The 12050-nt window shown below is 45.3% G+C and overlaps 1 protein-coding gene across 1 annotated transcript; it reads left to right on the top strand.

Moving 5' to 3' along the window:
- Positions 9455–11609, top strand: LOC110432018 (transcription factor HHO5-like). Its single transcript, XM_021451947.1, has 5 exons — positions 9455–9867; positions 10011–10144; positions 10296–10662; positions 10754–10830; positions 10942–11609. The coding sequence occupies exons 1-5, from the start codon at positions 9654–9656 to the stop codon at positions 11176–11178; spliced, it is 1029 nt and encodes a 342-aa protein (XP_021307622.1). The 5' UTR covers positions 9455–9653; the 3' UTR covers positions 11179–11609.

The following is a 12050-nucleotide window of genomic DNA, read 5'->3' as shown; positions in this document are numbered from 1 at the left end:
CCAACCGAGGCTGGGCGTCAGGGCGTGAATCATATTTGCAGGGAAAAAGAAAGAAAGAAAGATCTGGCGAGAGATCGCCGAAGGGATTGGTGCTGAGTGCCGTGTGGCCTTGGCACCCGTCCCTGTCGCCCAGATGGCCTCCGGATTCGCCCACATCGTCTGCTTCAGGTAGAAACTCACTCGACGACGGCCTCCGAATGTTTCACAGATTCTCAAGAGCCTGCTCTCTGCTCCAACCAAGACGAAGATACCACTCACCAGAGTAGTCTCAAAACTGTCTGTTCGGTTATATTACTCGGATCCTGGAAAGGCTACACAGCTAAAATACTCTGCAGCACATGTTTGAAATCCATGGTTTCAGAAAGTGTCAAGAAGTGTTGGATCGCCTGATCTTTCAACGTCGTGAAAGGTGAAATTCGAGGGTTGTAAAGAAGAATTTATAGTATATGGTGACGCGCAATTGTGAGTCTTCGAGTAACACAAGCGCCAGCCGACCAGTAGTGGGTTTTACATGCCTTTCGATCAGTCTTCACAAGGTGACTTCGCACCAACTAGTACAGGGCAAAAGAGAGGGTCAAAAATATCGGGGGACCAGGCACGGGCAGGAAGGAGGAGAGGTCAAAGCTAGCCAACACCTTTAGGCAGAAAGATAAGGATAAAGCGCAGGTCGATGCGCTGGTGCGCGCCGTGGAGACTTGTGATGGCGTTCCCCCGGCCCTCTTGCTTCAATGGCAAAAGTCAAACACTTTTATTTTGGCGAAAAGATAATAAGAAATGAGTTATGTTGCTGGAAATTGGCAACTGGCCAAGCACAAGCAGCCCTTTTTATCGCCACTTCTATCGGTCCTCATCCAAGTGCAGTACTCTGTACTTGCTTCCTTCCTCTGTTCTCCATGTGAAGAAATATCGAGGTCAGCCTTTTCTTTTATATACATGTTCACTGATTGGGAAGTGGTGTAATGATAATATTACAAGACATGTGACATTCAGAAGCTAGTCACTGTAGAACTAGGTCGGATCAAAAGGGGAAAAAATGCATTTTTTTTTTGTAATACCAACACCTACGTACGCCTTTTCATAGCCATGAGATTTCAACTACTACGCTCCTATTCCTTGTGTTGTATAATACTCGACCTCAACAAAGATCAGGAAAGAATGTGTAGACACACAGCTCCTACTGCGTCAAAGGGCCAGGCTTTCTATATGTTATCAGGTCTTGCCACCCTCCATTGTTATTAGCTGGCGAATCTTGCGGATATGTTCACAAGATTCCGAGTGCTGTGATAATAATATAAACGCCAGTTGCTTTCAGAGAGCGGCACGTTGGAAACTAGCTGCTCCACGTCAGACACTTTATGCATCCTCCGAGCCAATCACGCAGGCCCGACCAAACGCAGCGACTAGTCACTAGTGTCACTAAAAATATGGTTTGAGAAATCCGTCCATGCAGCTCTCTCTCTCTCTCTCTCTCTCGGACACCAGGACGATTTGGGCAGGGCCGAGCTGTCGTTGAACACGTAGAGGAAGAGAGAGGATTGGGATCGAAGGGCCATGTTGGCATGTTGTTCTAGTAGATTCCTTTGGCCCCTCGAGGCAGCCATGGGCCGTTTTAGGTTAGCCCCCGTTTAGGTACGGCCAAGAATGCGACTTGTCCTTTGCAACCTTCCATCATCAGTTCTTGACTTCTGGAAGCTTGAGCCTATCTGAATCGGGGTGAGAAATTTCCACACGGCGTATGGATCCATGTTACTCCAGCCTCCAGCCATTGACACGGTATAGCTAGTGTCATTTTTTTCTAAACTTGCATTGGACTGGTAAAAGGAATAGAGATATCAATCAGTGATCCCCATTTCCTATTCTCCGAGAGAACTTCCCTATTTAGAGAAAGGAGGCCATATTTTTCCTAACAGAGATTTGGAAAATTCATCTATGATGGGGATGTTTCTTTGTCCACCTCCCGTTTTCTATATATGCACCTAGATATTTCTGAAACGTACTTAAGATGTCTTTATTATCTGTAGTGTGTATATATTTTTGCTAGAGCAGTCAGGGAGTGAAAGTACATTAGTTGTGCTTGTACTAAAACTGTTAACTTCAAATTATGGTCCCTCTAGTAAGGATCGGATAATAATATCAAAACGTTTCACCTAAGGTCCCACAAGAATTTTGCTGCTTACCACAAGCAGTCAGGGAGTGAATTAAAAGGTTATGAAATGAATGTCTGAGCAGTGGTGTTTTGTCTCTGACCAAATCTAGCCCCTTGCTCACCTGCCATCTCGATCAGGTCGGCACAGGGAACCGCAGGGATCTAAGTAGATCGGTAGATCTCTACTACTACTTGTTAACGTTGGCAGTTGGCACTAGTTCTCAAACATATACTCTGTAAAGCCAATTTGTAGTAGGAAAAAACTTCCTGAAAGCGGAGAGACTGAAAATTTTGACCTTCTCCTAGGGATAAAAAGCCTCTGCACAATCAACAAGGGAAGGACGAGGTAGACTAGCCACTAGCCATGTAGCAATCACACAAAAAGGCATGAAACAATGCCACTCTCATGCAATTGGAGACACATTTTAACCAATCAAGGAATCCAATTCAGCACTGATGATAATGTCATTCTTTAATTTGGCCAGAGTCCAGGGCAGTCCACATTCTACATTTCTGGGGGCATCCCCTTGTCGTATCATCTGGTTTTCCTCCTTTTAGGTGCATCGTCAGTGCGTGGTGGCTCAAAAGAGAGAGATTCCTCAGCCTGCTCGTCCAAAGTGCGCGCCTTTTGTTTTTGCTTCAGAACCCTGCCCAGCGTTGTCAAGATGCGGGCAGCAGATAGGTTCTCCTGGATTCTCGGTTCATATGGTTGGAGGCCGGCACTGGAAATCAATTCTTGAAGATAAACTGGTTTCAGTGGGGGGCATCTTTTGGTGATCAGCTTCTGGATCAAGTTTTATACTAGCATGAAACTGTCGTCGTGTGGTATCTAAGAACAATCCTCAATTGAAAATTTGCAGCTGTTGAGTAGCCTGTCCACGGCACACCAAAAAAAGAAGGTAGTAGCTAAGCCCCATCCACAGTGCAGGAAGAAAATACTTAAATACATATACATATATTTCTGTAAAAACTGTATTGCTTCATCATGTGAAACTTTCATGTCCGAAGCATGCCCCTAGTATACAGTGGTGTGTCAAAAAAAAATTCTTTTCTTTTCTTTTTTTATTTTGGAGAGGACTAGGGGGGAGGATCCCCCCACCATTTTCATTCATGCAGAGTTTCTTGCAAGCTCATAAATAAACATTAGAAGTTCAGCAGTTTTTGGTACAGAAGCAGGGTGGTTTACAAGGACTGTAACTATAAAATGAATGAATGATTGACACAAGGTTAGGAACAACCACTCATGCTAACACGAATGCTTTCAAGTGGAAGTGGCCACAATTCAGACGAGACACACCGTACCTTTCAACCGGGTCTGAGATATATAACAAGCAATCCACTGTCCACATTCTACGGTTTGGATAAGAGAGGGCAGGTGCAATGGATTCTTGTGTCTGTTTCCATCTTCTCTCGAGGTCTCAAAGAGTGACATCGACTTCTCTATCCATTGCCAGCCCATGATTCTGTCTTCTTGATAAAGTGCTAGAAGATTAGCTACACAGTGGACTGGATCGAGATGCGATTATCAGTTGCCCAACCATATATACTTTCTGTGTGTTGTGGATATATGGCATTTTGGGTACTAAAGGTCTGTAAATGCCTTTGATTATTAGTGCCTTTTAGTGAAAAATTATGTAAGATTAGCATTTCCTCCTTCAGTCACAGATATAATTCATTTGGCCGTTTGGGACATCAAACAGTGTATAAGGTGAAACTTTGCAAAAAAAAAAGTATTATTTTATAATGAATCTACTACGTCAGTCTATATTACAAAAAAAATTATGCTACAAAGTACTACATATTTGTGCATGTACAAAGTAAGTGTTGTACTAGCAAATAACATTTTTGGGAAGTTGTGGTTGTAATTTATCTTGTTGACTAAATGGTGAATTATTAAGCGATTGTTTAACATATTTAATCATGTTTAACTCTGTTATGTTTGGACCATTCAGATTTATAATATGTTTATCGGTTTAAGCGGATTTAGACGGTCTTATGTGGTAGCTGTTTGGCCTTGGTAGCAATTAGGAGTTTATTAATGTGTAATGCTACGGTACTCTTTTTACTTAGGAGGTAATATCTTAAATAAATTTGTATTCTTTATTTTATTAGATTTTTAAATTTATTAATTACTTAGTTAACGTAGTTGAAAAAAGAAAAAAAAATCTTGCCGAATCTCCACGGAGACAGAAGCCGCATGGCCCCCCTCCTCCTCCGTGGAGACCTTTTTCTGCGTTCGACCGAGGGGCGGCGTGCTAGAGCCGTGGCAGTTTTCTTTTCGAACCAGTGATCAATCAAACTTTTCTTCAGAAGTAAAGAGGAAAAGTTCATTCAAGTTTGTAACTTCATTTTATTTCGAGTCCTACGCTTATGAAAAGCTGAAAATTAGGACAAACAGACAACCAGCAAGTACACACACGCAGACATGCTAACCAAGTACAGACACGCTAACCACGTACGGAGTACACACGCTATTCTATTCACGTACACCGCTAACCATGTCACACACGAATCACGTACAGTTGCAAATCATATCATATGCAAAATCAAGTGTCACATGCAAAAATTATATGGTAATCAAAATATATCGAGTACAAAGTTACAAAATAAAAAAGATTTATCATATCACTCTTATCTCGCATGCACCAATCAAATTTAGGAAAAAAATATTTTTTATATTAAAACTTTCCTTATTTATTCTATTTTACAAAAGTAAATGAATATATATTTTATCTATTATTACTCCACCGTCCTAAAAAGAGACTATAATTCAAGAACTGGGTATGGAAACCAAAGACAGATGTGAGATTGCAGAAATACCACTTGAACGAGTAGACGAGAACTTTTCATCTTTTCTTTTAATTATTACAGTGCGGCCGGTCACCGGTGGTTTTGCATGGAGAAATGGCTTAGGATGTAAACTTTTTTTTGTTACAAGTGGGTCCCACATACCCTAACAAGCGTGGTCTTTTGGGACAAAAACATCATTAATATGTTTGTTTGTTTGAAAAATCATGACTGAAACTACTGTTTATTAATTTATTAAAAAAACACTGCTAGGTAGTACCTCTTAAGAGAAGAGGTAATAGTTGATCACGCTGGAAATAGATGAACTCATACTTGTTTAGGAGTATCGTAGCAAAGTCTGTTTTTAATAGTCATCTAGCCCAGACAAGTTAGCGAGACTACCAACCAAACAGGTTCTAATAAATGATAGAGTCATACAGCCTAAGAGATTGTTTGCTTTGCACCCACACAAAGCTGCCTAGCACGAGCGTGGCTCCTAGACATTCGATTTTCAGGCGCCTGGTGCCAAGATCGCTGTCTGGGAGCTCACCACGAGACGGTGAAGCAAAAACGCCCTGACTACCTAGCTAGGTCGTAACTCCACGTAGCAAAAACGCATGACAGCAATTTTTCTCTCACAACAAATTAGCTAGCAGTATTTTTTATCATGGCTTATCAGTCAAACGAATAAGACGATTGTCTTCTTCTCTTAGGCTTTGTTTAGTTCTATTTTTTTTTTAAAAAAATGGATACTATAGTGCTTTCGTTTGTATTTTTGATAAATATTATCCAATTATGAGCTAAATAGGTTCAAAAGATTCGTCTCGCAAATTACAGACAAACTGTGTAATTAGTTATTATTTTTATTTATATTTAATGCTCATATGCCGTAGGATTCGATGATATGGAAAATCTGAAAAAAAATTGCAAAATTTTTTAGAACTAAATAAGGCGTTAATGTTCTTCAGGAATTCTGATGGAGGGGGTTCGTCTTTAAGTTCAGTGGAATATATACGTTCCTGAAATAATGGTCTGGTTGGATCGAGAACTTGAGATTCCCTGTCTCAAACAGTGAAGCCCTCAAGCCTAGTGGACAAAAAAAGAGTTTAGCTAGCTACTCCTTGTAGTGAAAGAGTTCGGTCCGTCCTGTCCCGAGGTGGAAGATACGTGGTAGTGGAAAAGCACGCAAGGCATCCATTAAACACAGGGCGCAAATTAGCCCATCCCTCCCCGTAAAAGATGGACGCAGAAACGAGCCAAACCGTACGTGAACAATCAATCAGACATCAGTGTAGACGTAGATTCCGGGTGCTCGCCGAGACCGAAACGGAGGGATACAATTTTTCCAAAAATCCAAAGAAGAAACGGGCGGAGACCAGAGAGATAAGGTGCGGTGCGGCGGTGTGCGTACGTAACGTAACGTAACGTGTCGCGCGGCGACTCGGCGGGCGGAGACCGTACGCTATCTACTATCAGATGCGGCGGGCCGATCCCGCGCGCGCGAGCGAGGGACGAAGTGACGAACGAGAACGACCACTTCCCCCACTTGGGTGAGTGTGCGCCGCGTCACCGCGCACGTCCGAGCGCCCCCGACAGCGTCGCGCGTGGGCGCGGGCCCGGCTCAGCGGACGGTCCCCGTTGTTCCGCTTGCCCAGGCTGAGGATGAGAGGAGTACTGCTCGCATCTCCCTGCCCAATCCATATCCACTCGCCCGCTTGCGACTCTCCCTCTCCTTCCTCGCCGAGAAAGGCAAATCACGGCGGCCGTGCCGTGTGCCCGTGTCGCGTTGGTTGGCCGGTTGCACACGCGGCATGCCTGGGGGGTCGTTTCTGCTGGGCGGGGCGTTTTACCGTGTACGGCTGCTGCCGGGACAGAGGTAGGGCAGCTTGTTTTCTTTTTTTTTTTCGGAAACTGGGCTTCTCTTCCATTAATCAACGGCTAACAAATCGTTAGCAACCATTACAACGACACTTTTCTGATTGTACGGATTTTTTATTAGAGGTGGAGATATAGTAAAAATTTAACTATAACTATTGTTATTTTTTATTTTATCATAAGCATACTTGTACCCACATTCATATAAATGGCTTCGCAGAGCCTTGGCTGATGTTATATATCGATGATTGGAGTATATATACTCACATAGTGCAAGCTTCATCTAAAAAAATCTCTATCAGGTCATCGATATGCTTAAATTGAACAAAATACAAATACCCATGCTTAATCTAGAATTTAAACCTGAGTAGACTATAGACGACATGTTCCTCCCATCCTCCGAAAGAAAAAAATAGACCTATTTGGAGCCCCTCTGAAATTAGAAATTATACATGAATTTAGTTCATGTTTCTTCGAAAAAACACAGGAACAGGAAAAAATCCCCACGTTCCAAAGGGATCTTTAGAGTTTTAGGCACACTCGCACCTAGAAGTATTTTCGTTTGTTCTATAATATAACTGCTCTTTTTAGCTGTTATTACTAGTTAACCCTTATTACCTCGGTGACAACGTTTCTGCAGCTCAGGACCTCCTTAATAACTTCTTATCCTCGACAGGATGGCGGCAAGTCTTGTCTATAAGAGAAGACGTCATGCATACTCCCTTGGTCCCATTAAAAATGACGCTATATGCTTAGGATATATGGTGGTCAATTTTTTTTTAAAAAAAAAACTAGATTTGTAAAAAATATTAACAACATTTAATTCTCCAAATAAATCCATTATCAAAATTTATTAAACGATCAATGTTAATTATATATCATAAACATTAATATTTTCTCATATATTAGTTAAAATTAGAAATGTTTGACATCTCTCTAGAAGTGAGAGTGATACTATTTATAGGAATGAGGTAAGTTGGTCCTGTAGACATCACCCTCAATGTTTTTTTCTTAGATATGTGTTTATAAGGCCCTTTAGATCTTTTTGTTCTAAAGAAAAACTAAAAATCTATTTTATGCACTATGCAATTTGGCTTAGAATTTGACATCCATAGCTTTCCGAAATTTAGATACAGGCATATCTTAAATTTTATGAGGTGAGGGATGGAAATAGAATAATACATGCATTGACCTTGACGCTAGTGCTGCCATGCTCTTTAACTCGCTCGCGTGTAGCAACAGTGTAGTATATAAGTATCTTCCTCGTATGGCCAACAAAAATATATAAGTAGATTATGCAGATTATCATGTTAACTTAATTGATTTGTGCCTTAATTACGATTATCGAAATTGATTTTATTCAAGGGTCTAGACGTGCCGCACTCTTGCTTACTACTAATACGTTTTGTTTTCAAAATTAAGTGTATATTGATGAAGTAGTTTAGCAACAGGAATTCTCGATATTTGACGAATGTGGAGATATATAACTTTGATTTGAGATGGAGGGCAACGTTGGCAGTCCGACTATGACACTAGCAGAGTGTTGTGCCTTAGGCACTCTTGGTGCACCAACTTTAGGTGATCAAGATACCTTTTTTCCTAGCTAGTAGAGTGCTAGATTGGGATATGCACCGTGTTTTTTTGAAAAAAAAAAACTGACACGCCACTTTGCTACCCGAGTCTTGCCAAATTAAACAACTGTGTTGAATGAAGAAGTTAACCTTTTCTCGAGATTCCCAGGGAAAAGATCTCCACATAAAGCCATGGAAGGAACCATCCGGAGCGTACGGCCGCCCCTGTGTAGCATCAGTGTATTACCGACTTGGACTCCTATCGTGCACGAGCGCGAGGACAGGCAGAGAAAACAAACGGCAGGACCACCGTACTACTTTTGTAGCGTTGCTCGTGCTGGCAACAACAAAACCAAAGGGATCCATCTCATCTCGCCCCATCCACGCGCCCTCCAGACGTTCCGAAACGCCAATCCGCCACGGCGGCGCCCCGAAACCGATGATGGGCCTCCTTGGCCCGCCCCGTGCCGTGAGACCGGTGGGACAAGGAGACGAGAGAAGAATCATCACGGACGATTCACCACGTCTAAAAAAAGGCATCGTCATCCAGGCCAGAGGCCAGGCAGGATCTCACCTGGGCACGGAAGCTGTCAAGGCAGGCGCGCCGCCCCCGATACGCTTCAACACGCATGTTTACTTGCACGGAACGTAAGCTAAAGCAAGCAAAAAAAACGGAAGGGACCCCGCCGTAATTCTCGGAGGGACGCGAGGGGCTTCGTCGCAAAAAAACACGTACACGCAGACGGGCTAGGGGTGCAAAATCGGGGGAAGCCCGGGGACCGTGTCGGGAGCGCGCGCGTGAGAAGCGGTAACTCGAGGCCGCGCCGCACCGATCGAGGGATCCATCCATCCATCCCTGATTCACCGAGGAGTGTTGTGGAGAGACGTCCGGCCGCGAGCTTCTCGCGCTGGACGCGACGTGAGGAATCGGCAACGCAGCGCGCCCACCCACCCCACGCGCCGCGTGGTTGCTGGTTGGGGGGGGGGGGGGGGGGGTCTCTCCTCTCTCTCTCCGCCCATCCTGCGGTCCAGCTCGCAGATTCCATTCGCCCCGCTCGCCGCCGCCCGTCTATATATGCCAGGGCGGGCGCACCTCCGGAATCCAGATCCCCTCGCACGCAGTCACACCCACCCCCACCCACCGCCTTCCGCCTCTTTTGCTCTCGTGTTTCCTCGTCGTCTCGGCTTCCGGTCGCCGATTCTTCTGCGCAGAGAAGATTCCTTGTGGTGGTGCGTGCTCGCTCGTCCTTTGTTTCTTCGTCTCGTTCGCGTGCATGGGGCTGGACGTCGGTGAGATCGGGATGGGCCTGGATCTGGGTCTCGACCTCAGGCTGTTCGCCGCGCGGACAGCCGGCGGGATGGCGGCGGCCGCGGCCAAGGGTGCGCCGGCGGGGATCGAGTCCTGTATCAGGAGCCTCGAGGAGGAGCGCAAGAAGATCGAGGTGTTCAGGCGCGAGCTCCCGCTCTGCGCGCGCCTCCTCGCCGACGGTGAGAACTACGACGCCTCTCTCTCGCTCTCTTCTTTCTCTTGTCTTTCTCTTGTACAGTACATGTGTCGTGGTCTCTTGTGCTGCTTCTTCTTCTCCGCACCGGTTTCGCTGACGCGGTGGTTCGTGCGCCCTGGCCTGCAGTGATCGACGAGTTGAAGGAGGAGGCCGCCAAGAGAGGCGGAGGAGACGCGGACGCGAAGGCGGACGACGGCGACAAGCGGAAATGGATGAGCACCGCTCAGTTGTGGGTGGACAGCGAAGCCAAATCGGACGAGGTACATCTCTACGCCATGCTTATTGTTTTCATCATCAGATTGCTGCCTTATTTTTGATCCATGAGTCCTCCAAGTTTTACTGTACTTGTTACATGGTAGGATCAAAAAAAATTCAGACATATTGAATAACGCTGATTATTTATCCTTACAGTCTGATAAGGAGCATCAGAGTGAAATCACCTCGCCGGAGCCCAAGTTGCTCGGTGGCGCACCCATGCCCATAAGGGCCGTTGCGGCTGTACCACCCCTGCCGCCGCCGTTCTTCAGGAGAGAAGACAGCTCTGCCGGCACTTGTCTGTCGTTGGTATCGCCGGCATCTAAGGCCCCGATTTCTCCCGTGGCTACCAGCGATAACGCCAGCGGCAGATTTTGTCCCACCATGCCACCATCTGGCTCTTCTGGGGTCACCTTGCACTCTCAGGCTCAGCAGCAGGCTAGCAGGAAGGCGAGGCGGTGCTGGTCGCCGGAGCTTCACCGGCAGTTCGTCGCCGCTTTGCATCAACTCGGCGGCCCTCAAGGTACATAATAAACACAAGACATGATCGTCTTTTATCATTTGTTTTCTACTAGCTGCTAGAGAAAGTGTAACAAATTTCATGGTAATTGCAGTTGCTACTCCGAAACAAATCAGGGAGGTGATGCAAGTGGACGGTCTTACAAATGATGAAGTGAAAAGCCATCTCCAGGTGAGCAATGATCCGCTTTGTCCAGGCATTAGTTCTTCTTAGTAGTAGTGCCTATTTCTGGCGATATAGTGTCTTGTTTGGAAACTGATTCGGTGTCATGTTCGTATTCAGAAGTACCGGCTGCACAACAGAAGATCCCCCGGTGTTGCTCCGGTGAGCCAGCCGATCATGTTGGTGGGTGGCCTCTGGGCTCCACAGGAGCAAAGCAGCTCCGGTTCACCCCAGGGTCCGCTTCAGTTCTCGGGATCAGGTGTGGCCATTTCTACGGCCACCGTCGGCGGTGACAGCAGCGGCAGCAGCAGCGACGAAGACGACAAGTCCGAAGGCTACAGCCGGAAATGCGTGTAAGGTTGCGCGCGTTTAATTTGCGGAGGATCGTCGGATGAGAGTGTAGAGATAGCGTCGCGGCTTTTGCTTGCGCATCGGTGTCGGTGGCAATAATAGATTCATCAGTCTGAACTGAAGAGAGGTTGTAGTGCAGCCAGGCCCATGCATACAGGGAGATTGGGCGGTGTGCGTGTCAAGGTTTTTGGTGCGTGTGCGTGCGCCCAAGAGATGAACTGATCATGAGTTGGGTTGCTGTGTCATGTACGTACATGGTGGAGAGGTTTTCTTGAGGCTTCCTAACTTTTAATTTCCGGGCAGATGCCAAAATTTTCGCCCTGAGAATCACATATTATTTATTATACATACATACATGCAATATTCGTTGCTTGCGTGTTGTCTTTGAGTCGAGCAGTAATTATGAGTAGTATGTTAATATGTTATTATGGAATGAATTTTGGATGGTTGCGGTATTGTTGAATGAATTTTTTTAAAAAAAAGTCCTTTCAGTGTTCCTGAAGATTGAGCTTCGTTCATTTCAGTGTGAAGCTCACATACGGCAATTGGGTTTGCAAAATTGCAACAGAGATCAGAACTCCTTGATGAAACCATAAACCATAGTAGAGATCCAGGGCCATGATCTAGCTGACTAAAAAAACTGCCGCTAATATTAATTTGTACTAACCAACATCAGTATTGCTAATCTTTTTAATCAGCGTGCATGTTTCTGAACGAGTACTCCGTGCGTTTCTTTGTTGATTGAGGCGGAACCGCTTGTCGTAGCCTGATTTGCTGGGCCTTTCACGTCGAGTCGGATACCCGTAGATCTCCGATAAGTTGCACGTCCTTGTCTCGTGCATGCCCCTCTTGCTTCTTGCAGGAGTTGGAGTCAACAA

This window comes from Sorghum bicolor, chromosome 1 (assembly GCF_000003195.3).
Source record: "Sorghum bicolor cultivar BTx623 chromosome 1, Sorghum_bicolor_NCBIv3, whole genome shotgun sequence".
Taxonomy (NCBI): domain Eukaryota; kingdom Viridiplantae; phylum Streptophyta; class Magnoliopsida; order Poales; family Poaceae; genus Sorghum; species Sorghum bicolor.
The sequence above is the reverse complement of the archived record's forward strand: the minus strand, read 5'-3'. Positions and strand labels throughout refer to the sequence as shown.

Excerpts from the sequence above, each read along its gene's own strand:
- LOC110432018 (XM_021451947.1), top strand. The coding sequence starts at position 9,654 with ATGGGGCTGGACGTCGGTGAGATCGGGATGGGCCTGGATCTGGGTCTC. Across the intron at positions 9,868-10,010 it reads CGCGCGCCTCCTCGCCGACG|TGATCGACGAGTTGAAGGAG; the intron begins GTGAGAACTACG and ends CCTGGCCTGCAG. Across the intron at positions 10,145-10,295 it reads GCGAAGCCAAATCGGACGAG|TCTGATAAGGAGCATCAGAG; the intron begins GTACATCTCTAC and ends TTATCCTTACAG.